Genomic DNA, 25191 nt, shown 5'->3' with positions numbered 1-25191 from the left:
CAGTTAGCAGTATTATAATTTCAGATTATGGGAAATTGTGTCACATTATGTGTTAAAATATGTAAGTTAAAGAAAATGCGTAGAAAATTATGGGATTGTAAATATAACCGCTACAATTGGACACAGTGATTTATATCAGACTTGACACTTTCCATTTACATTAGCAAAATTCAGCCTATATAAAAAGTGTCACTAATGAGAACACACTCGCAAATAAGACTACACAGATAATACACAAACACTTTTTTTTTTTGCAAAATGCAATAAACCCCATTTATGGACTTTCACTCATTTTGGCAAATTATTCTGACACAAAAGGTTGTCTATAAATAAATGCTCAATTTAATTTAATTCTACGTGCTTATTTTAAGTATATTTTTGTATAAATTAGAAATATGTTTGTCCCTGATGAGCAAGCCGAGGGTGACGGTGGCACTGAGGTGACAAAAGGACGAAACCTTGTTAGAGGAACTAGACTCGTTTGGGTGATATCAGACAGCAAGAATTCATCTGCACTTACACTGTGTGTTAGGAGGCTGGAAGTTCAGTATTACAGGAGAGGTGTTTAAGTTAATATGGAGTCCACTTTCATTATTGGAGGCTCAGGTACAAAACTGTTTGTGGGAATTTCAATCCTGAACTATTGAGCGACTGCAGTCACAAGTCATTAAAGAAATCTAATCTAATGTCCTTGCTGCCAGAGACACAAAATTAAAGCACGAGTTTGACTTGTTTTTTATTATATCCCAATCATCATGTTATTGATACCAAGTTCCATAATTAAATAACTGCAGGCTGATTTATCTTTTGTGTCAAAATTGCAGGAGATGGAGTTATAGTGTTTTGAAAAATGATACAAACTTTGCACTATTATAACCTAAACAATTTTGATTTCTTTCATTTTTTTTAACATGCACAAAACACTCTCCATCAGTTCTTGCTTCAGATGATTTTTTTCTTCCTCACGAGTTCTTCCTCTTATTCTGCCGTCAGACTGTTAACTGTCGGAATGATAACTGGATGTGATTTTAATCCATTCAAGTGATTTATTTACTTATTTATTTATTTATACATGGGATAAATCCTGAATTGAGCTCTGTTTCTTCATCCACTTGGAGGAGACTAACTCGAGATCAGGACTTAAAGCAGAACACTTAACAAGCTAGCAATTTAAAGAGGTAATCCGAGTCTGGGCTTATGGGAAATCACATACCAGATTAACAGTACACAAGTGTGTTTTCTTCGTAAACTACTTCAAACCCAATGAAAGCTGATTTGCATACGTTATCCCGGCACTGCAATCTTTCAATTTTATCAGCAAACACAATTTGGTGCATGAGCCCCCATTTCCGTGCGCACGCGCTTCAGGTCTGTGTGTTTTGTGATGTTATGCGTAATGATGGCACTCAGAGCAGATTGAATTTACAGTCCTCACAAAGCAGCGGGCTTTCAAAGGCATGCAAATGCAGAGCAACCGGAGTTAACGGAGACGCTCCATTATCATGACCGTTACTTCTTAATGTGAGCCTGTCTCATCAGTCTTTTACCAGCGCACTCTCCTGTGTAGCTACACATCTCTCCATTATGACCACACAGATTTGATCAGATCAAAAGGAAACACTGAAGAGGAACTGCAGTACATTTCATGCATTGTGCGGTTGAAGTGATATGAAAGATTCATTTTAAAATGTATATTTAAATAACAGCAGCTATAACGTAAGTGATAGCAGGAACTTATCTCATGGATGTTTCACAACACGAAATCTAAACATAAGTGAATAAAAATAAGGGAAACATTATAAATGTTGGCAGATTTGGTGCATTATAAAATATAAAACATATATATAATATAAAACATATATATAAATATATATATAAAGGGTTTTGTCTGTAGGGTGGTCAGAACTTGCTCTTTAAGCGATGTATTTACATTTCATACATTGGAGAACCTGAACCCAGTCAGAAAATTTATGAAAATATATGCGTCAAACTGTGGACGCGTCTTAAATCAACTGCTTAACAGAATTTAATTAAACTGTCGCAGTACAGTACTTCGATATCTGCCTAAAGTTAAACCTGCACCATAAGTTTAACCAAAATATTGGGTACAAGCAATGTTATAAACAGTTATGTATCGGATTTAATTATCCTACTTTAAGATAAAGCTACTAATCAGCTACTTGCTCAATATAAACAAGCACCTGTATCAATAGATATGGATAAAAAAATCTAAACTGAATATTTTTACTTGAATTAGTTTATATTTTTACCCCTTAAATAACAGCTTAGTTTAACATCCTGGAGTCATACTTGATCATGCTCATATTTATCTGATCTACTTTTTAGATTTCCTATCTGTGTTTCACACTCTGATTACCAAACAGGAAGTGTACTTGGCTGACGATAAAAGAAATACAACTTTACGCATAAACGAGGCATAAAATACTCAACCTTACAAAATTTTATTTCTTTGTATTAATTAAGTTATCAATGAATTAAGTACAGACAGACAGGCAGACATGTACTGTACATAGGCTTCAACCTGAAATAATATCATCACTGATTACATTAAAGCTGATCAACTTATTTTTAGCTTCAACCTTTTTCAACTAATTTTACACACTCTATAACCGTAAAAGTATTTTATCCTTAGTGTAAAAAACAAAAAGACTAGAGTTAATAGTATTTGTATTACATGCCAATTTAATTACATCATAATTCATGATCATTCTTAAGTGAATTGATTTGTTAACTTTCTAGACACTACCCTTTTTACTTTGATTTGGGAAAATAGTTTTAGATTGGTATTTTTTTGATTTAGATAATCATGATGTTTTGAATCAATAGTATTGTACAGTGAATAAGAAATAAAGAGACTTGTCCATATTCTCAAATCCATATCCATATTCTAATCCTGAACCAATATGATCACTAGAAAATCACAAAGAGATTCAAAGGTGATGAAATTCTGCAAATTGCGGTTTGGGAGAAATCATAGCCATCAAACAGACAACAGTAAAAATATAAACAATCATTTCAGACAAGGAAGATAAATGTTTTATTTTCAGCTACATAATGCACTTGGCGTAACGATGGCTTAGCATGTTCTCCCTATGCTTGGTGGGCTTCCTACGGGTACTCCGGTTTACTCCCACAGTATAAAGATATACAGATTAGGCTAATTGGCGTTCCCCAAGTTGCCCGTAGTGTGCCCTGTGATGGTGCCCTAAGTCTCCTGGGATAGACTCCCCGCCTCCCGTGACACTATATACAGGAAAAAGTGGTACCGACTATGAATAAGAGGGAGTGAGATAATGCACTTGTTCTAAAACTAAGCTATAAGCATAGGCTGCATAAGAATTGGTCAAACTCTCTGTGCCATGACCCATAGATTTTCTGAAAAATGGTTTTGTAAATGTAAATGTAAACAAAGCTCAACTGCGGAAGCTTTAGTTGTCACCATCCTGGCAGCAGCTGACTTTACCTAAAGCCTAGTTAATTCATAATAGGCATAAAGGCACAACGAATAAAGCCTGGCTGTTGGTTGGCACATAAGCTAACATTAATTTATATGCTTACATTACGTCGTATTTGATCGCACTCCCTCATCCGTACCGTACACATCGTCCCATGTTTACCCCTACATTTCTTGTGGTAATGTGATGAATAACAGACCCCTATTTGATTGAGAACCACAATGCAGATGTCACTCAGATCAGTCACATGTCAAAATATGCATAACTTTATTGCTTAATATAGTTTTAACTGATAAGTTATATAAAACCTCACCCCCTGTATAGTTATAGGAAATCTAGCTATGGGGACTAAAGCCATTTTTTATAGCAGGCTGCAAACATGTTCCTTGTGGTCATTTAAGGAACCAAGTATTCTGACACTTCCACTTTGGAATAGTTTTTCAGAACCGGAGGTTGCCCTTCGTTATTATCCATTATTCTTCTCTCAAAACGAATCCCCTGACTGACAGAGAGAGTCAATGTTAATCCCATGAGAAAAACTCTCAAATACTTAGCTTTGTGACCATAGATAAAAATACCCACAAGATAAACAAATATAAAGTGCCTCACTTGTGTACTGATCCAGTTAAAGCACTTCTATGAACACAAAACCTTTTATGTTCAGCACCATTGAGAGACTGAAAGAAGAAAAAAAAATAAAGTGAGCAAAAGCAGAGAGACGAGTCAGAGAGAAAAATCGTCCTGATAAAGCGTCTCCCCTGCCGTGACCTCGGTGCCGACAGCTCTAAAACACGCAGCGCTGCTTTTTATGGCAACGTAAGTCATGTAATAAAGGCAGGCGGTGGCAGTGTTGGCATGGTGTTGACCGAGGACAGAGTTGCTGTGAGTGACAGGAGACTGGATAGCCAAAATACCAGGGACAAAGACAAAACAGCCTGCCAGGATGGATGGCATGACCCAAGAGATAAAAATAGAGCTGCGTCAGGTTAAAGTGTGAGCCAGAGGGAAGAGCCGGAGTTGATGGAAGTGTGTGCGTGTTTGTTTATGTGTGTATGCATCAGAAAGGGTTGAGGGAAGTGTGTGTGTGTGTGTATGAGAGAGAGAGAGAGAGATGTTCATAAATCTGAAACAAAAAGGTGATTCTTTTTATCGGTCCCACTACTTTCATTTTTATATTTCCACTCCAACAATGTTTTATGAGAAAGCCTTCAAATAGGAAAAAGGTTACTAGCGTTTCTATGTGTAAATATTCTTACTAACACAAGTGATTTAAACAGGATTTCAACATCTTTAAATGTTACTTATTTAAATTTCATAACATTAGCTGGCTAACTAATACCCCTATCTCACCTAGGCAGGGTCAGCGCGGTTTCAGCGGGAGTAAACAGCCGTAAGTACAGTATGGTAAGAAAGTTTTGGCATAGTGACTACGTTTCTAATCCTTCTGCGTAAAAAATAAACGTTTAATGAAGTTTATGAAATCAGAAGCGGTGATGGCAATGAGACAGCACCTTCACCTCTACCAGTCATGACTTCTACTTTTACTTTAGTAACTTTAGCTTTCCATTTTATACTATTCAACTCAAGAAGCTATTAATTACAAAGCTTGAAATGTCGGTATTAGTTAACGTTACCTGCACATTTGACATTTTATGAAGCGTAAATTAAAACATGTTCCATAGCATCATCTTATTTGAAATCTAACATTACTTAGCAGGCTAAATTAAGCTAAGCTGCAAGAATTTGCTAAGGGAGGTGTTTTTGAAGAAACTAAAATGGAAGAAATTGAAGCTAAAGTTTTATGCCGACATGCTGCAAAGTGTCTAAAGATACAGTTTAAAAACTGGTTTTATATGCAACATTAAAAGCAACCTTATTTGGCCTCCGAGTGACGCAGTGGTCGAGTGCTCGCCCTATCATCCGGAGATCGCTGGTTCGATCCCCGGGTGATGCTGTAACCTCTCACAGCCGGAGGTCTAGAGAGAGCTGATTGGCCGAGCTCCATCAGGGGGGAGGGATGAGAGGTACTTCAGGCTCCCACATTAATGACGGCTCTACTAGCCAATCAGGGGCGTCTGTGAGCTCGCGCAGGCGGAGGGAGCAGATAGCGCTGAGTGTGTTACGCTGCAGCGTGCAGGTGCGTGAGCGAGCAGTTCCAAAAAAATGGTCGGTGACGTCACGTGGATCGGAGGAAACACATGGGCGGTCTACGGCCCTCCCGACTGAGTGGCAGTGAATGCTTAATGTGGGAGCCTCCAGCGACTGGGAGGAATTGGACACCACTATATTAGGGGAAATTTTTTTTTTAAAAGAGCAACCTTATTTCCCCTCGTATCAGTTCCAACTACTCAGTATTCAGTATCACCAGTGTCCCCTTAAGTTAGATGATTTTTTTATGCTAGAATGATTCGTAGGTCACTGTGTGACTTAACAAACAAAAAGCATTCCTCTGAAACTGTTCAGATACAGGGACTTTACTGATGAGGAGAGCCGAAAAAGTCGTTCAGGAAGCCTGCAGAACTATCCCTCAAGACTGCAATAAAATACAAGAAAGTCTGCAAAGAAATCCACCTGACAGTATTCCTTAGTCGTTTTTATAAATGTTTAAAATCTCTGATGATAACACTAGCAAGGCAAGTCCTTTGTGAACAGACAGATTAACTTTAAAACATTTGTACTGTCTGGATGCAACTAATAAAATGATCCTAAAAAAGCACTGAATGTTCAGAACGCAGCAGAGCAGAATGAGGAGGAGGAGGAGGAGGAAAAGAAACAGAGACATTTCACATTCTACTGCTGCTTTCCAATCTCACAGAGCTGTAAGCACTGGCACCGATGGAATCAATAAATTGTCACCTCTGTCGGGGGGATGGGGGGGGGGGGGTGGTGACAGTGTTATCAGATCTGCCCCCTCCACAAGTTAATAATGCTAACTCATCAGGTCTGATTGTCAGAAAATTCATTAAAAAGGAAGCAACACTATTTTTATCATAATGAGCCTGGTTTATAGAGGGCAGCACTAGTGAAATCATTAATCTTAAATTACTTCTGAGACGGTGCGGTGATGCGGCTAGCTTTTCTGAATGTGACAGAGGTGACACTGAGTAAATTGGTTGAAGCGCGTGTCCTTCTCTGCAATAATGAAGTTGTCTTGCAGAGTTGCGGAATGAGACAACCTGCTGAAGGCTTATTTTTATTTTATTATTTTGTTTTTAAAGGTGCCTAAAAAAGCTGGGAGTAAAAGTTCTGATTTTATCTGATTTTCTGCAGTTTTTCTTCCAAGAAAAACAAAATGTTTAAGCAGTCAGCATTATAAGCTCTTGGGGAATTTGATGTACCGTGGCAGATTTTTTTCTCTCTTTTTGCTGTATATGTATAAATTACAAGATGTGTCTGCAGTGTACTTTAAATAGTAAGTGAAGAAGGAGTCGAAATTGGTGCGCAATACCTTCATTAACTGTGCGAGCAAAATGTGCCTGTTCTTATAGATATTGTGCTTGTGATGTCACAACGTTTGTCTGCCATGGTCCCGCCCACTCCTGAATGGGAAAAGGGGCTTTATTTACCGGATGCCACATTCAAAACCCACATTCAAAACCAGTCATGAACACATCTGATTTGTTTATGTCATCGTAAATAACACTTTGTCTCCTTAGTAACTGTTCTACATCGTTCTGCATCGCCTTCGAACTAGCTGTGAACAGAACAAAGACAATTCAGAGCTATCTGAATCCTAACAATGCGGAATTCTAAATCCCACTCTAACCCCTGATCAAGGGCACTACTTGGTTTGGGAAACAAGTGATTGTACACCCTACATTGTACCAGAGGTGGAAGGTAACTAAGTGAATTTACCTTGTTACTGTACTTAAGTACAGTTTAATTATTGTTTTTTTTTGGGACATTTTATAGTTACTCCACTACAATCTACAACAAAAATCTATACTTTCTACTTCACTACATTGCTGCCTGGTGTTACATAATGGAAGTGGTGTGTAGCAATTAAAGCTAAATGAGCTAATGCTAGCAAATAGCACCAAATCCAGGAAGGAATCACATATTTGTACACTATATGTACACTGATATATCCTTATTAACTTCTTCATTTAGTTTCACATACTTGTTTCCTTTTTTATCCACAACGACATATTGGGTATGAAAATAATCAGCAGAACAGAAGCTATCAGTTGCTAGACTAATCTTTTATCTGTGTGATTTAGCATCAGGTAATCCAGTACGTCAACCGGTAATCATCAGGTAATCCTTCTGTTAGTTTTTTGACCTTGAAATACACCTAGGACATAATCATCAACAACAACAACAACAACAACAAAAAAACATTAAAATGACATAATACTGTTAAAGTTGGTTAACAGGGCTTCTGCCACCAACAGTTTATGCCCTGGTAGTCACATAACTGCAAAAGGTCTATAGGAATGAGTAATGATGTGTTTTGCACTCACAGACATTCCCTGTGTGACTGCTTCTTACTGGTTTTACTGAAAACAGTGGTTTAAACCTTTTTGCATTTGACTGATAGCGGTAAGATCATCAGTTCAGGTTGATCGCTCTTTACCCAAAGGCTTTAAATGTCACAAAAGTGCTAAGCTCTTACCTTGCCATCGAAGCTCCAGCAATCTCCTTGCTGTCATACTGAATAGTAATTTCAAACCAAAATGATTCAGCTTTTTGATGTTTGGTAAAAACATCTCATTATTTATATTCTGTCCATCCCTATGCTTAATGTCTAGCCTAAATTGTCTGTGTACCACATGTGAACTGCTTAAACATAAGGTTTTGAGCTCTGCTGTGATAATGATAAAGGGGCGTGGCCTTACCTGGCGGCTGCTGGGAGGGTCTGTCCACACTGCCTGATGATGGGAGGCGGAACTGGATTCCTGTGAGCAAAGGAAACATCTCATGCTTATACAACGTCTTAGGTTTTACAGAACAATCCCAGCATCTAAACGTTTCAGAATAATTTACAGGAGGAATCAAATCTAAACAGAAAAAAGCTGAAAAGTGAGAATCCATCTGGCCTCAAACACTAATCACTTAACACTACTAAATCACATCTATACACTGTACAATACACATATCATATCACGCATGGAAGCATTTTATTGTTAATTGAATAGCCTTTGGTAACAATTGCTTGCACACATGTGGCTTGTTTAACATAGAATGCAAAATAAGATGTGCTGGATCAGGTGCTAAAAGCTACAGTATACTATACTGAAAAACAAGTGTGAAAGCCGTATTGTTAAGTTTTTTGACATTATTTGAAGCAGAACTGTTTGTGATGCAATATACTAACAATATACAGGACTCCTAAAAATATTTATTTCTATGCTATCCATTTGCATATTTTTATACATCATATAAAATAAAAGTCTATTTCCATTTTTAAATAAGAATTTCATATTCCTGGTTATTTAGCAGGTTTAAAGGCAAACGCTTGGATCTGAAAGTGCTATTTAAAAGAGTTGTAGCTCAATGGGTAAGCCTTCGGATCATAAGGTCACAGGTTCAAACCCTAGTACTATTAAGCTGCAAGGCCCTCAACCTCATCTGGTCAAATGTATAATGTAAGTCGAGATAATGAGATAAGGGGGTCTGACAAATGGTGCAAATATAAATGTATAAAAGGCAAGGCCAGAACGTTTACGTGAGCAGGTGAGCAACTTTTCTCTAGTCTCTTATGAATTGAGACATGACTCATAATGCACATCCTGATCTCTGGGGAATTTAAGGTTAATCTCCGAAGCCAGAAACTAGAAGACCCAACCTGGACAAAGTAAATTCTTAGTGCAAACAAACTTGCATTAGGGAGAATATTTATTTACTTGAAAAATCAAATGTTAATAAGTACATTACACTTTCAAAATAATAATTCTTTTTTAAAAGTGAAGTTTTAGACTTTCTTGGAAGTACACCAACAGTCCATGAGTGAATCCTGTTCTACTCTCTGTGGGGTGCCATAACAAATCAATTAACGCCCTGGACAGAAAATGTGACTGCTCAGCGGGAGACTTCACTTACCATTTCAGCTTGCTGTACAGATCTCAGCTTAATAAATTCCCTGCAAAAATATTCCATTCCCATATCACACAAAGCCAGAAGTATGCTCCAGCACAACGGAAGTGCTTTTTTTATTATGCATTTAGATTTGTAGCATTCAGAGCATTTAGAATGTAATACATTTAGAATGATGTCCGAGAATCGAAGGAACGAATGAAAAGTGCGAGCAATGACGATACAAATAAATATAATAAAATTATAAGGAGCGTTCGGCCCATTAGCCGTTGTGTTTAAGCGATGCGTCTGCAAATAGGAAATTTAGAGAGGCAGATTTTTGTGAGCACACTCACACACTCACACACACACACACACGAATAAATGTTAAGATAATTTTTAAGATTGATGCTGAAATCATTCCAAAGCTCACAGTGATTGGACAGCATTGACAGTATAAAAAGAATATTTCATGAATAAAAATAAAAAGACAGCATTCACGAGGAGTAGTATCAGAGAAATGTCTAATGGCAAGCCTAAAGTATACCTTACTTTCCAGACGATAAGACACCTTTTTTGCGCCTCTAGCACGTTTTGCAAAATAGCTTGCACTTGAAATTTTTGTAATAGCCAAAGTAATATTCTGTTTATTTATTTTTAATGGTAAACATGCTACTTTCAGAGAGTTTGTAGTGTTGCTACATTCAGATGAGATCATGTGTTCACTGACACGTTTGCCATTCGTGATTTTAAATGTTTAAATTCACACACCGTGATGAAAAATTAACAGTTAATTGTTAATACAGGCGGTACGGTGGGGTAGTGATTAGCACTGTGGCCTCACAAACCCTTCAGGATTGAGGGTTCGAGTCCCAGCTCAGGTCTGTGCCTGAAGAGTTTGCATGTTTTCCCCATGCTTGGTGGGTTTTCTCTGGGTACTCCGGGTTGGTGGTTTTCTCCCACAGTCCAAAGACATGCAGGTAAGGCTAAATGCCGTTTCCAAATTGCCCACAGTCTGTGAGGAAGCGTGCATGCTTATGTACCTGGCGATGGACTGGCACCCCATCTGAGGTGTACCCTGCCTTGTGCCCAAAGTCACCTGGAATGGGCTTTAGGCATCCCATGATCCTGTACAGGTGAAGTACTATAGAGAATGATTGAGAGAGTAAACGCTTTTTTTTGACAAATCTACCGCAAATAGTAATATTTATGGCAGTTTTGCTTTATATCCATATAAACTAATTAAAGGCTACATAAACTGGCTGGTTAAATTGTTTGGCCTATTTCAAACAACGTACTGTAACAGCAAGGCATCTATCAGCACTCACTCTGCCCAGTTAACTAGCAATGACCTACATTGAGTAATAAAGCCAAATTCTTTTCATAGCTGAGAAACTTGTGGAAACCAGGGTTCAGATTTGATTTCTGCCTCGGGGTGTGTGCACGTAGAGTTTGCATGTTCTCTTAATTTTTACCTGGTGGGTTTCCTTCGGGTACTCTGGCATTTCCAAATTGCCCATAATGTGTAAATGCACAAGTGTATATGTATATTTGTGTGTGCTCTGCGATGGATTGGCACCGCATCAAGAGTGTACCCCACCTCGTGCAGCTACAAAATAATTTTATTGATATCTGCCTCAAAGTTTTTGCTCTGTACCACGTTTTCTTTGATCTTCTAGCACTGCTCGACTGGACCCACCATCTCTCAGGGATTGAGGAAGACAGACATCTAGAGTATTTTCTGTTCTGGCTCCTATTTGGTGAAATAAACTTATGTTAAGTCGCTATAGAGTGATAAGAGTATCTGCCAAATGTTTAAATGTAAATTAAGTACTTTATGCAATCTGGGTAACAATGGATCTTAATCATATCTGGATAACAATGAAACCTTCATTGTAAAACTGTATCATTCCAATCTCCTGTATTGTAAAAGAGCTGCGTTTGTGCTCTTTTTAGGAGATCGTGAGCCATTCGTGGCTAGGAAAATATACAGTATGATCTGCTGGTAGTCGTTTTGGCTGGAGGAAGCACGGGTTACCCTTCACCCTCCTCTGATGTCTGTTGTATGATGGGGTGAGATAACAGCTAGGTGGGATTTGCTTGGGAGAAACTGGGGAAAAATCTGTAATATCCATAATTTGACTTAAAATGTGATATACTGATACTTTTGTATGTCTTTGTCCTAAAGAGAATTTCATACCAGGGTGTGATGCTGGGAAGTCAGGAGGGCTATAACACTGAATCTGTCACAACTGTTTAAAATCATGGACTATCATCTGCGGCCAGGAATCGGGTAGCATCTGGGTGAATGTTGAGCCCACTTGTGGGTTGGTACAGATTTTGCCTCAAGACTATGTTGAAACTATGCTACCTTGTACAGCTGTTACAGTATGTTGAATGTAGAGCCGATTTCGTTCATATTAGGCTACAATTAAGCTTATGAACTGTTGGAGAAACTGGCTACAGTGCTACAAGAGTCTAACAGAATTGGCCTTGCACGCTGGGTAGGAAGAATGGCTTTCCTCTTTTTGCCGTAGATCAGCTCAGTTATCAGTCAGTGCTAGGTAATGATTGGTGGTAAACTGGTTAAGACACGAAGTTACTGATTGGAAAGTGGAGAATTGAAATCCGGCCCCATTCAGCTGTTGCTGCTGTTCGACTCTTAGAGTCTTGAGAAAAAACATCAAACGCTGAGCTAAACTGTAGATCTGGTACTGCATATGAATGTAACATAATGTAAATTAGTGACTCCACTAACATGCATAATCATTCATGCTACTTAAATTGTATAAAAGGTTTAGAAACTTTGGATTAAAAATTTCTTACAGCTTCAATTACATAAAATCGAATGAAACCCAACCACAATTATCTCCCAATTTCAGGTTGGCATCATACTGTATACTTCAAAGTGTCTTAAAGTCTGGAAAATATGGTATAACATCTGGATATGCAACTACAACAAAAGAAAGCCTTTTAGATTTTGAAAAATATACACTTTCTAAATTTCCATGCGATAAATTACCCGTACAGCTCAGTCCAATACTTCCTGCTTTATGAAACATGTTAAGGTTCATTATGATGTTATGGAGCAATGAGCAAGCAATAATATTGTTCTCTTTGTGTTCTTTTTTTCTTTTTTTAATGCTACTGTACAGTGTTGTACTGTACTTCACAGCACCGGTGGGTTTAGTCTAAATGTGTGCGTTAAACCCACTTTTTATTTATTACTTGCCAAAAAAAAAAGAGTTGCCGCAAAGGGAAAACACTAAGTTCTATCAAAAGAGGGGAAGGCGTTACAGGACTGGGGTTCAGTCCACATCTGATTTTGCTTTTGTTTTTTTACTTATTTATTTTCTTAAATCAACCATTTACTTTTTTTTTTATTTGGGTAATTTGGAATTTCAATGAACTGAAATTGACCATAAGCCGATTAAAGAGGATACCACATTAGAAGTGCAACTGACTGTACTACAGCTGTATCTGCTGTACAATATCAGTTTAACAGTGATAATTAGTTTAATTTAAGTGGAAATATTTTTTTAAGTTATCCTTTTATTTTGTACAACAGTTTCACTGCATTGCCATATTTTTATTGTTAGTTGGGCTAACTAACAAAAAGTGTATAAATATTTAATGAATAAGATATTTTTAATCATGTGCTTTTACAATATCAAAAGATTTATCAATAATAATTGACCCTTTAATGAATCCTTTAATATTACACTTCTCCTAACTAGTTTCGAAGTTGAGCAGAAAAATACAAATAGGGAATTTAAAATATGCTACATTTTAAGCAACATTAACAATTTTTGACATTACTTACTTATGGTCATCAGCTGTACTTTTTGTCTGTTTTTTAAATCCTAGTACTGTTTAACACTTTGCCCACTGGACTTTTAAGATTTTACCTCAAAGGCTCTATTTTACATTTTAGCATGAATAGAACATTAATAATTAATAGAATTAATGTCCCATATTTTGATGTAAAACTGAATGTTTCCTCTTTGCATATCGAGTGACAGTTGTATATTACTTCGGTCATCGCAGGAAAAGAAAAACAAGGTATACATTCACCTGTATATTCACAATAAATAAGGAATATCTATATAAAAACGATAATCTATGGAGCAGGATTCAACCACCTTTTTAGAATTATTTATCCCATGTATGTACAGTATATACGTTTGATTGTATATATGTCTGTATGGAACAGTAAAGTACAGAATGCATTCAAAACGTCACATTTAAGTGTGCAAACTGCGGCCGTTCAACCCAACGTGTCTCCAAAAGTTTCACAGTACTAAATCCACTGGCTTGTTTTACAGCAAGACTTTGGCTTTGAAGACTCGTAATTGAATTACCTGGAACATCATTTTATACATTTCTTAACATATATTTATAAACGAGGGGCGTTCAAGTCAATCCTGGTGAATGAAGGCGTAAAAGCAATTGACATTTACAGAAGACTTTAAGCACAGTACGGTGATGAGTCTCTTAGCCGCAGTAAAACATTTGAATGATGCAAACGTTTTAAGAAGGCCGTACAGTACGTCTATGAATGACGAACCCGGCCGTGTTGGCTCGGAGCCCACTGCAGTTGTTTTAGTGGACATTCAGCGAGTGGAACACCTGATCCTTAAAAACTGATGGATAACTTGTCACCAACTTGCGGAAGAGACGCATCTGTCTGTGGGAAATTTACGCGCAATCATTCACCAACACCACTTGCACTTTACAGGAACTCGGCTGGAAGTTATTCCCACATCCCCTGTAAAGTCCTGACATTGCCCCAAGCCATTTCCACGTTAAGCCCATTGTGTAAGGCCAGCATTTCAGATGTAAATGAAGCAGGCAGTCCAATTATGGCTCTGGTGCATTGAGAAAACTTTCTACCATGATGGTATCCAAGTACTAGTAAAATGCTCGTTAAGTGCATTAATGTAGCAGGGGATTATATAGAGACATAAAGTGAGTTTTTACTCTTATAACTGTGTTCTGTTATTTTGCACAATCAAAAGTCTCTGTTTGACTTGAACGCCCATCAGACTTTTTTTTTTTTTTTTTTAATCAGTGATCACCGATTTCTATTGAACCTCAAAGTAACCACCATAAGTCCACATTCAGAGGAAAGGATGATCAAAACCCACAAAATATATCAAACAGATCCCTTGAGCAGTCTTTGGTCAATGTTCAGTTCTCATCCTTTTTTAAAACCCATCTGGATGAGAGGTGATTTTTTTTTTTTTTTTTTTTTTTTTTTTACATTCCATCTCTGCAGCATGAGTCAATATTTCAACACCAAAAATGTCTTTAAAAGTCTTAGGTTATCAAAGAAAGAGACTCTCTCTCAAAAAAAAAAGAACCTCCCCCCCCCCCTAGAAAACTTCTCACCAAGAACTTCCTCTTCACAGCCAATGCAATCACAGTATCTACCAAAATACATTTGTTTTAGAATGAATGCCAGACCAAGCAGACTTTAAAGTAAGGTAGAGAAGTAGTTTTATAGTGGAATCGAGACTTTGGTTCATGGATGAGTCATTGCTGCTCGGTGTTAAATAAGAGCTAAGTGTCCCAGGGACACTAATGCAATGTGGGTGAGAGCATCAAGCTGCTTTTAGCTACAACCTCTCATTGGGACTCATCAGCTCTGAATAAAGGATCACTTATAGCCTAAAACCTCTCTAATGGTTTCTTGGCTAACTCACTCTCTCCTCTTTTCATTCTGCCTTTTATTCACCCACTTGCACTCTCACAAAAAAACTTGACAAACCTTGTAAACATTTTACTTCATTACCACACACACACCTTTTTCCATCCTCTGATTTATTTAAGAAAGCCTGTGATGCACTGTGTGTGGCTTTAAGTTACTTAAATAGACAGAGACATATAAGACATCTCTGAGTTATTGGAGTATGTCTTGTGATAGAGCTCCATACTGGCACTCCTGGACATGGGCATTCGTCCTCGTAGCCTTCGTTGCCATCTAATCCAAAGGAAATCTCTGCAAGACGGAGATGGGCTGCAGGCCACGGTTCCTCTTGGTGATCCGTTATCAGTGGTTTCTCTCCTAGATACCTCTAAGGCAGCCTGGAGTTCTAGAAGGGACAAGTTAAATGGGTGCACAGTCGCTGGGTCTATAGTTGCAGGGGAACTGTTACCTTGATCCACTATTTCCAGCGCCTCTTCCATAGTCAGAGTCTCAAATTCAGGATCATCTGGTTCCACCGAACACAGGATGGCTGAAAAGATTGCCTCTGACTCTAGGAGGTCAATTGTTGCCGAGTCCAAGGCCTCTGGCTTGAGTGGGTACTCTGTAACTTGGTCACCTGACTCCTCAACGTACTGGTCATCTAGTTGTTGAGAAAAATTTTCAGGAAATGTCATTGAAACACTCTCAAGAGGCGACAATTGAGTTAAGTAGGCAACACTGGATTCCATGTAGGTCGGTTCTGACGGGCTAATAATTTCAGGATCCATTTCTGACCAGCTGGGAGTTCTTATATGTAGAGGTTCCTTACTTGGGGATCCTGACTGATCGAGATTGATAGTTTCTTTCTTAGACCACAAAACAACAGAATGAGCCTCTGTGTCAAATGCTGAACTCTGAAGAGATGCGTACATAGGTTCTGGACTCAGAGGGTTTGATGCATCTACATCTACTGGTTCTGGAGTTGCTGGCTGTAAGAAAATGGTGTCCAGTAGCTCCGGGAAAGGAGGCTCTTCAGATGAACGGTCAGCAGGTTCATAATCAGCTGCTTCAGGGGTTGGAGGGTCGGGAAGATCTGCAAACCCTGGACTAGGCAACCCGGCGTCCAAAGATTCTAAACTAGGCCACTTTAAATCATTAAGATCCATTGATTCAGGTGTCAGTGGACTCAACACAAGACAGTCACCTGGTTCCACCACTGTATAATGTTCAATGTTGTAATCTGAAATTTCTTCAGTTGACTCTATCAACACAATCGGGCTTACAGATTCTCGAGTTGGACGTTGCTGTTGCTCAGCTGCTACATAAAGACCTGAGGATAATGGATATAACTCAGCTTCTTCTAAAGGCTCTTGAATGAAGCAATGCAATACGGATGGATCAAGAGTCTCATGAGGTGGTGATGAATCTGGTGGACTAATATTGTCTGGATCCAATTTTGCCCAGTGGAAGTTTGCCAGGTTTACAGGTTCTATGTTTGTAATATCTACTCTTTGAGAAGTTGAAACTTTTGAAAAATATCTCGCGTCTAAAGGTAGTTCTGATTCTGGCGGATCAGGAGGGGACATTGGATCGGGATCCAGTTCAGGCCAGCTTAGCAATGACAGATCCACAGGTTCTGGAGGAGTCAAGTTGGCATAAGATGAATCATCAAGCTCTGCTAACTGTGAATTTGGATCTGTTTGAAATAATGGTCTGCTGGTTGAGACATACAGAACGTTTTTATCTAAAGGCTCTGGATCTGGGGATTGCATGGATAAAACATTTGGATCAATGGGAGAAGGACAGTTCACTGCTGCATCTGCTGTGTTCTGCCGCACCAAAGTCTTGCTCCCAGCCTGCGTACTGACAGATACATTATCAGAACGGGTTCCCTTTGCCCAGTTTGGAGACCAGGTGTTGTAGCGTTGTGCAAAAGTGGAAAAATTGCTGTTAAAGGCTCGAAGCTCTGTGCACAGATCCCGTCTGAGCTCAGCTAATTCCTTCCGCATGGCTGACACATCTTCCCTCCACTGCTGGCTGATGGCAAGAGCCAGGTCAGCTGTCTCCTGTACACTTGATGGAACAGGTCGTGGCCTGACAGGGATGCTTGTCTTGTGCGGGGACAATGAGGGAACCGTGGTAGAGGAACGATTACTGTATAGGCTCCGTGATTCACTTTCTCTCCTAGGATGGCTGAGATCCCTCTGGGCCATGGAGGTCATGTCTGCCTCCCTGTTGTAAAAATTGTCCTCATTAAGTAAACCAGTGCCCTCGAGCACTTCATTGCCCTCTGGAACACAAACATAAACAAGCGGGAGAGTATATAACATACCTACAGGTTCGGGACAGCTAGAGACACTGTGCTGCTCACTGCAGGCTCTTTTACAAAGCCTGAAACAAACGAATGTGAGCCGAATTACATGAAATTAGCTTTTATAAAGAAAGGTTTTGCAACATGGTTTACTTGTGTACAAATTGCACAAAATGATATAATTATTCAATACATCAATATGACACTGGCTACCTTAGTCAGTTCTAGGAACTGTCAAATAATGCAAATTGAATCCATTTCGTGCGGTGTGCAACAAAATGGTATTATGGTTGCTACTGCTTTAGCTCTAGGTGATGGCAGATGCTAATGTTAAGTTATTATAGACAATGAGCTTATTTTGACTCACATTATTGTGGGTTTGTTTCATGCTGTTACTCTGCCTTCTCACTCAAACATTTATTTGCATGTACTTTCCCCTGTCTCAAAGCACAAAACAGAGAGCTCTACCTCAGGGGAAACCTGAAGAGAATAATAACAACCACATCTTTGTAAGCGTAATCAAATCCCTCATCCCTCATCCGACTAGTAGAAGCCCTATGTTTTGTGCATTGAAAAGAGACAAATGCGAGCAAAGTTTTCCACCTAATCTCTCTGTGTGTCTCAGCAGAGCAGGTATGAACCCTATTGAATATGAAAGGCCCATATAGACCCTTACAAAATATCTGACCAGGAATAATCAAGTGGAACCATGGAGGGTTCTCTTGACACACAAATCAAGTTTTTCTTTTATGGGAAATATATTTCAATTTCCAAGATGATTGCAAATATATTTCAGTGAGAAGGCAGTGTAAACATACTGACAGTCTCTCCAGCTGTCCCTAGCCCTGTTTCCTAACTGGCCAAAAAATCAGAAGCCGGCCTGTGTCCGTGTGTCTCATAATGATGCTGGTATTTTTTTCCCCCCTCAGAATCATTTGCAACTTGTTACACCGTTCATTGTTAACAACCTCTGTAAACTCAAGACATTCAAGAGCTGAACCAGCCACAGGCCCTGTGGGAGAGAGAACTCAACACTGAAATGGTTTTTGCAAACAGCTGCACATCACAAAGAAAAAAGAATAATAATGAAAGAGAAAAAAGTAGATAAAAGGGATGGAAACAAACTACAGGATCCTGAAGAATGAGAGAATACGGAGCCCACTGAGTGAGAAGCATTGAACCGGGCAGTATTTTGAGATCGCATCATATTCCAGCTCATCGCTTCTCATCCCCTCCCTGCCTGCTCTGTGTGCTAGCCAGAAAACAGGGCAGATCCAAAATTTGATTCATCTTTACAAGGATGTACACAGTGGAATAATGCAAGGACACTGATTGGGAAAGGAAATTATAACTGGATCTTTCACTTTTAAGCCTTTTTCTGCTTTGTTTTTTTTTTTCGATCCCCTGAGAGTCTGAATTCAATAGGGTTCATTGCCTAACTCTCTAAGGCACACGAGAACTTACCTGTTCTTCTTGTTTGGGTTTTTGTGTTTGCTTGCTTGCTTGTTTTTTTAGTCAGACAGAACAGTAACTTTGCTCAAAAGCAGATTCCATGCATGCATGCCATGCCGAACACAGTACATAATACATGCATGCGCCACTCCATAGATACAGTATGATACCAATATCAGTAGAATACAAATAAGCACACTTGTGTCCTTTTTCACTAGGAAAAAAAATCAAACATGTAATTTAACAGTTAAGAACGAATGAATGTGCACTAAACAGGGGTGGACAAATTATAAACTCACTTAGCAAGTGAAAGCTCCTAGTCCCATGGTTTGGTTTAGTCATAACTAATGTTACACTCAGTACGTTCACATGCACAGTTAAGGGGAGCTACTGTAAGGTTATAGCTTGACTAGGCCATTTAATTGGAATACTGCTTCTATCCCATTATACAAGAGTGTTGAAAACATTTGGACAACTTTACAGTGCTGTACATTTCATATTTGCTGTATGCCTTACTTTGAGTACAAATGAGGTGCACACTATCCCCTGTGGTTATGGTGTTATTCGAAGGCATACAGTACAACACCTTCGAATGCGACATTTAGGTCAAAGCCTGTGGCGGAAATTTCAGAGCATGCTCAGAGGACCTAGGCCGATTTCTGCATCTGAGTAAGTTATGCATGCAGAAGTAGCTCGAATAGTCAGTGTGCTGAGCTGGTTAGTTAGCTGAATAAATGTAGTCATTTTTATTAAAAGAAATGGTATTGTAGATCCTCTTCCAGATTATAACTGGAAGTGTGCAAGTCACTGGCCAACATTTCAATGATAAGCTGCATGCGTATGAAAATTCTTCCCTGTTAGCCTGTTTAACCACAGATTGTCAATGTGTAGTATGCAGTGGCAGGGCAGTGGTGGCTCAGTGTGTCACGGCTCTGAGTTACTGATCAGAATGTTGGGGGTTCGAGCCCCAGCTCAGCCAGGTTGCCGCTGAAGCAAGGCCCTTAACCCTGTCTGCTCCATGGGTGCTGTATCAAGGCTGACCCTGTGTTCTGACCCCAGTTACGCTGGGATAAGTGAAGAAAGAATTTCACTGTGCAGTAATGTACATGTCACAAATGACCTAAACTTAACTTGAGCGTTAGTGATAGGTTTGTCTGGCAGTTTGCTTGGCTTGGTTCCTACGCAGTGTGCTAACTGATCTGCCAAGACAAACAAGGTGCCTTGTGTGTAGTGCAGCAGGTGGTGAGATTCACAGCACTCATTATAGTTACAGCATAGCAAAAGTTTTTTTTGTTGTTGTTGAGAAAGTCAATAAGGAGTAGAGTTTTTACATTTTCTTGTTGTGCTTGTCCACCAGGCAACTACAAGCCTAGACTATTTATTTGTCCACCCTTGCCTAAAGGATATTTTTGTGATTTTGCTATGTCTGGCGCTCTAGGCTTAATCTCTTGTTTGCTAGAAACGCTGAGTTGGTCTGATATGGCATTCCAGGCTACATAAATATATGATTATAATTTCAAATAATTAATAAAATAACTACAGCAAGAGCATGCACAATTTTCCAAAATGGCTGAACTATAACAGCATGAGGATAAACTTCAGGACTTATACAGACAGATAATTCAGGTACATACAGACAGTACAGTATGTACCTATTATGTAAGGAATAAAACACTTTGCGTTGTGCTATTGTGGAATAGTAGTTAGCAATGAGGTGGTGTGTTGATAGTAGATTTATGGTCATCACCCTAAAGTGGATTATTTTTCGCTTACATCACATCCTAAAGTGTTTTATTCCTCCTATACCACAGCAGGTATGACAATAATTATTTTTGATGCATTAATGAACAAAACCTTTTTATTCATTTTTATTTGAACATTAAAAGTACGGAAAAAAACAACCACACAGCTCAACATGCTAAGCATTCTATGATAGTTAAATAAATGTTGATATCAATGATTATATATTTTTCCTCATTTAATACCGTATTATCAGGATTTGATTAAGTCCCTACATTAACAAGTTGTTAATACAGACGTTTAGTATAAAGCTGTGATTTGCACTAGTAGATGCACAACTGTCAGTGCTGTTATAGAAGAGTAATCATTTTAGACCAATCGGAATTGAGAACTCAACAGTGCTGTGGTATGAATAATATATTCCTCATAAAAGTTGAGTGTTTTTTAAATTTCCCTAGTCAGATTGTGCTGAAGGCTCCAAGGCATTCCATGATGAATCGGGCACTCACTGCAAGGTGACTCACCAGCTGTGGACCTGATGGTGGAGGTGACGGTGGACGAGCTCATGGAAGGCACACACTCGTCATCCTGCGAGTAGCCAGCCTGGATGGCACGCAGATAGCTGTGGCTGCGTGTCCGGAAGCAGCCGGGCAGATCCAGCGCCTCCATGGCCTGTGACTCCACTTCGCTGAACACGGACTCGCACACTGACTCGAACTGGCCGTTCATCTCAGCCTCGCTCACCTAAAATGATCAGAATGCAACCAGGGAGGTCGAAAACACTGCTTTAGCTTTAACGGAATATATCTTTTTTTTAGCCTCTTTACATTTATAAGTTATGCGTATAATATTATCTTCTTTTCTCAATTTTCTGACACTTTAGTAAGTAAATGTTTCCACTTCCTCAATACGTTTACGAGAGATTACATGTACATAAGGTTCCCTTTATACTTAATTATAGTCAATTAGCCAAGGCATGTTTGGTGATTCTCTGGAGATGAAAGGCTTATACAGCTAACAATAATAAAAGTCCATCCCACCATCCAATTTCAGGAAGAACTTTATCCTGGTCATCGCAGGAATACAGGGAGTGAGGCAGGTTTACACCCTGGACAGAATGTATTGTCTCGGAATGAGAAATACACACTCATGACAAGGAAAAGGTCACTCCATGAATTTAATTCATTTAATTCACATCACTGCTGAATTTGATGGTTTGTAAAAATCAGCTTGTTTTTTGGACAATTGATTATGACATTCCTTTTGCATTCATGACCATTACCTGCTGAGCTAATCACTCACTGATCTTCAAAATCCTGAAAGACTTGCCAATCTCTAAGATCTCAGAAGTCCATCGTGTTCTAGCACAAAACATATTGTCCTTTAACTACCTTCCAAAACGGCAAGCACAGAATCATACACAAGGGGGAAAACCTTATCCGCTTATACCTAATCAATAAAATCTATTTGGAAGGTGGGCTTTAGATTTTAAAAACAGATAATGATTCAGACGATTAACGCGGACGCAGGAAGCTAAAACTCTCCAGCTCACAATAAAACACACGATTAGAGGTTCACCACCATGATACATGTTTAAACCTGAGAATGAGACCAACAGGTAGCCCTAATGGTGAGTTTTACATTTAGGCATTTGGCTGACGCTCTTATCCAGAGCGACTTACATTTTTATCTCATTACACATCTGAGCAGTTGAGGGTTAAGGGCCTTGCTCAAGGGCCCAACAGTGGCAACTTGGTGGTTGTGGGGTTTGAACCTGGGATCTTCCGAACTGTAGTCCAATGCCTTAACCACTGAGCTACCCCTGGTACATAATCCAGCTACAAATGTACATAATCAACCACAACTGATTTTAATGGGAATGCTGGAGGGCACAAGGACTCAATTCGTTTAAATACTTAGTGTAGTAAAGTTAAGTTTGTATATTTAATTAACAAGATAGATAAGAGGGATATTTTTAGGTCATAATGATATTGAGGTCTCACAACAACTCATAACCTCTATAAAAATGTGAAATATTCTTATATGTGAAATCTAGGGGATGGCACCAATGGCATGCACAGGTAAGATGGCAAAAGCCTTGTCTCAAATTGTTTTGGACCCTTCATGCAATCAGAGTTGAATGACATTCAGGGGTCATTTCCAGGTGACGTGGAAGGAGAAATGTGCCCTCACCTGGCTCACTTGGCTGACGCAGCTGGCTTGGCTCAGAGTGCTAACTGCCCTCATGTAGCTCTGGTTCCTTGAGCGAAATTTGGGTGAGTTGTAATTGGGTGATGGGTCCAGCATAATGCCGGGATGGATGTCCCTTGAAGCTTGCAGATGGTAGCTCTGACTGAACAGAGAGACATAAAAGGATGGGGGTTTATGGGAAATAAAGTTACAGTAAAGCCCCAATTTTGTTTAGAGAGACAAGTTGTATTCATCCATCCTTCCATCCTTCCAAAAAGTAGGGTGCACCCTGGATGAAGTGCAAATTATAAGGTTTGAGCACACACATTCACACACTCAATCATACAATCAGGGCAATCTGGAAAGGCCAATCAGCATACACCATGTGTCCCTGGACTCTTGGAGGAAACCAGAGAACCTAGAGCAAACCCACCAAGCATGGATGGGTTACACAAAGCAATCAAGTGATTCAACCAGATTTCCATTGCATACAAATGAGGATAAAGCTAAAATATGATGTTTTCTTATATACAGTATTTTGAGAAATGAGTATCAGCTGAGTTAAGCATCTGCATTGTTTTGATAAATTAAGAAGCAAAGACAGTTTATTATGAACTTTAAGACCCTACATACTATTTTTTTTTAAAGGCTGGTAGACTGTAAAAGCGTCTAGACCTGAAGCTAAAAGAGAAAACACTTTGCATTGACCTGCATCAGTATGACACAGAGAAAAAAAAATCACAGCAGGACACTAAGAGGTCGATAAGAACAAGCTCCATCTCACTCCACGGAGCCTGCCAAATCACTGATGTGTTTAACATATAAAAATGGCTCCTTCGATTGGTCGTTGTCCTGGAGCATCTGATTGATAGTAGGAAATAAAGTGAAATGCAAATCAGTGGCTTGTTAGTAAACCAATCATACTAAGTTGGAGACGAAGACGAGAGTTTGGATGCCAAATGTGCTTAAAGGGATAGGTTCTTATGGAGCAAGGTTTTTCAGTCCCGCTGTGAATATCTTGTTTTTCAAAGCATTTTCCAGAGCAGACAGAATTTCCATCTTGGGTTTCTTTGTTCTGTTTCCCACATGATTGCTAATTATTTATTGGTTACTGGTTCTTTGTGTTTGTATTCACTAAAAGATTGTCCATCCTAAAGTTTAAGTGTTTTTGGTAGTCAAAATTCCTAAACGAGGTTTTGATACTCCAGTTTTGTTAACAAGTTCTCAAGATTCATTGACTGGTTCCTAGTAGTCGAGATTCATTAACAGATTCTTGGTAGTGCACATTCATAAACAGGTTCTGAGTAGGCCAGATTCAATTACTGGTTCCTAGTAGTCCAGTTTCATTAACAGGTTCTTGGGAGGGCACATTCATTAACAGGTTCTTAGTAGTCCAGATTCAATGACTGGTTCCGGGTAGTCCAGATTCATTAACAGGTTCTTGCTATCACACGTTTATTAACAGGTTCTTAGTAGGCCAGATTGAATTAATGATACCTGGTAGTAAAGATTCATTACCAGCTTTTTGGCAGTCTGGGTCCTTTGTCTGTTTTTTTGGTTGTCTGGTCCATTGTCTGGTCCTTGACAGTAAAGTCTCTTTCTGGATAGTCTGTGTTCCTTGACTGATTTTTCAGTAGTTTGGAGTGACCGACTGGTTCTTGTTAGTAAATTGTTTAACTAATCAGTGTTTGGTAGACCATGCTGATTAATTAACACTTGGTAGGTGGTGGGCTCTTCTTTGGCCAAGTTTATTGTTTAATTTTTAAAAGGCCATCTTTATTAATGGTTGCTTTGTCCTCTATGGGCCAGGCTTCATGATGACTTTATGGTTTAATCATAGATTGTTAGTACGTCAGGTTTTAATTATCTGATGCTTTTGGGCCAGGTTAATTAACAGAATCATGCTAGACAGAGATCACGATGATGTATTTTTGGTAGGCCAGGATTGTTTATAGTTCCCAGTAGACTGTCAAAGTTCTTCAATGGGCTCTTGAGAATTGAATGGTTTTTGATAGAGAAAGGTTTTTCTTCACAATTGTATTGACCGTGTTAGATTAATCTTGTTTTTTCTCATTAACACAGACTAATTGGTGCAGTGTAGACCATGTTCATCATAAACCATAAAACTGTGTGTGTGAGTGTGTGTATGTGTGTTCACCTTAAATCTGCAGCAAAATTGGTGAGGTACTTCACCATGTCACTGCTCGATTTGTCCAAACGGTATGAGCTGCAGATGGAGAGAAGAAACACAACAGGTTTAGAAGAGAAAGACGAGTTGTTGTTCGAACAGGTATACAACTATCAATCTGTCTTATAGG

At 39.0% G+C, this 25191-nt stretch overlaps 1 protein-coding gene across 1 annotated transcript in view; it reads right to left on the bottom strand.

The window, feature by feature from the left end:
• The window catches only part of dlgap2a (discs, large (Drosophila) homolog-associated protein 2a), a 160441-nt gene that overhangs the window by 28663 nt on the left and 106587 nt on the right, over positions 1–25191 (bottom strand). Inside the window, exons 4-7 of the mRNA XM_053509555.1 lie at positions 25032–25100; positions 22877–23036; positions 21208–21427; positions 8315–8374 (exon numbers count right to left, since the gene is read on the bottom strand). Of these exons, the coding sequence (XP_053365530.1) occupies positions 8315–8374; positions 21208–21427; positions 22877–23036; positions 25032–25100 (509 nt within the window). The remainder of the gene's footprint in view (positions 1–8314; positions 8375–21207; positions 21428–22876; positions 23037–25031; positions 25101–25191) is intronic.

Source organism: Clarias gariepinus, chromosome 13 (assembly GCF_024256425.1).
Source record: "Clarias gariepinus isolate MV-2021 ecotype Netherlands chromosome 13, CGAR_prim_01v2, whole genome shotgun sequence".
Taxonomy (NCBI): Eukaryota; Metazoa; Chordata; class Actinopteri; order Siluriformes; family Clariidae; genus Clarias; species Clarias gariepinus.
Note: the sequence above shows the minus strand (reverse complement) of the source record. Positions and strands in the feature narration are given on the sequence as shown.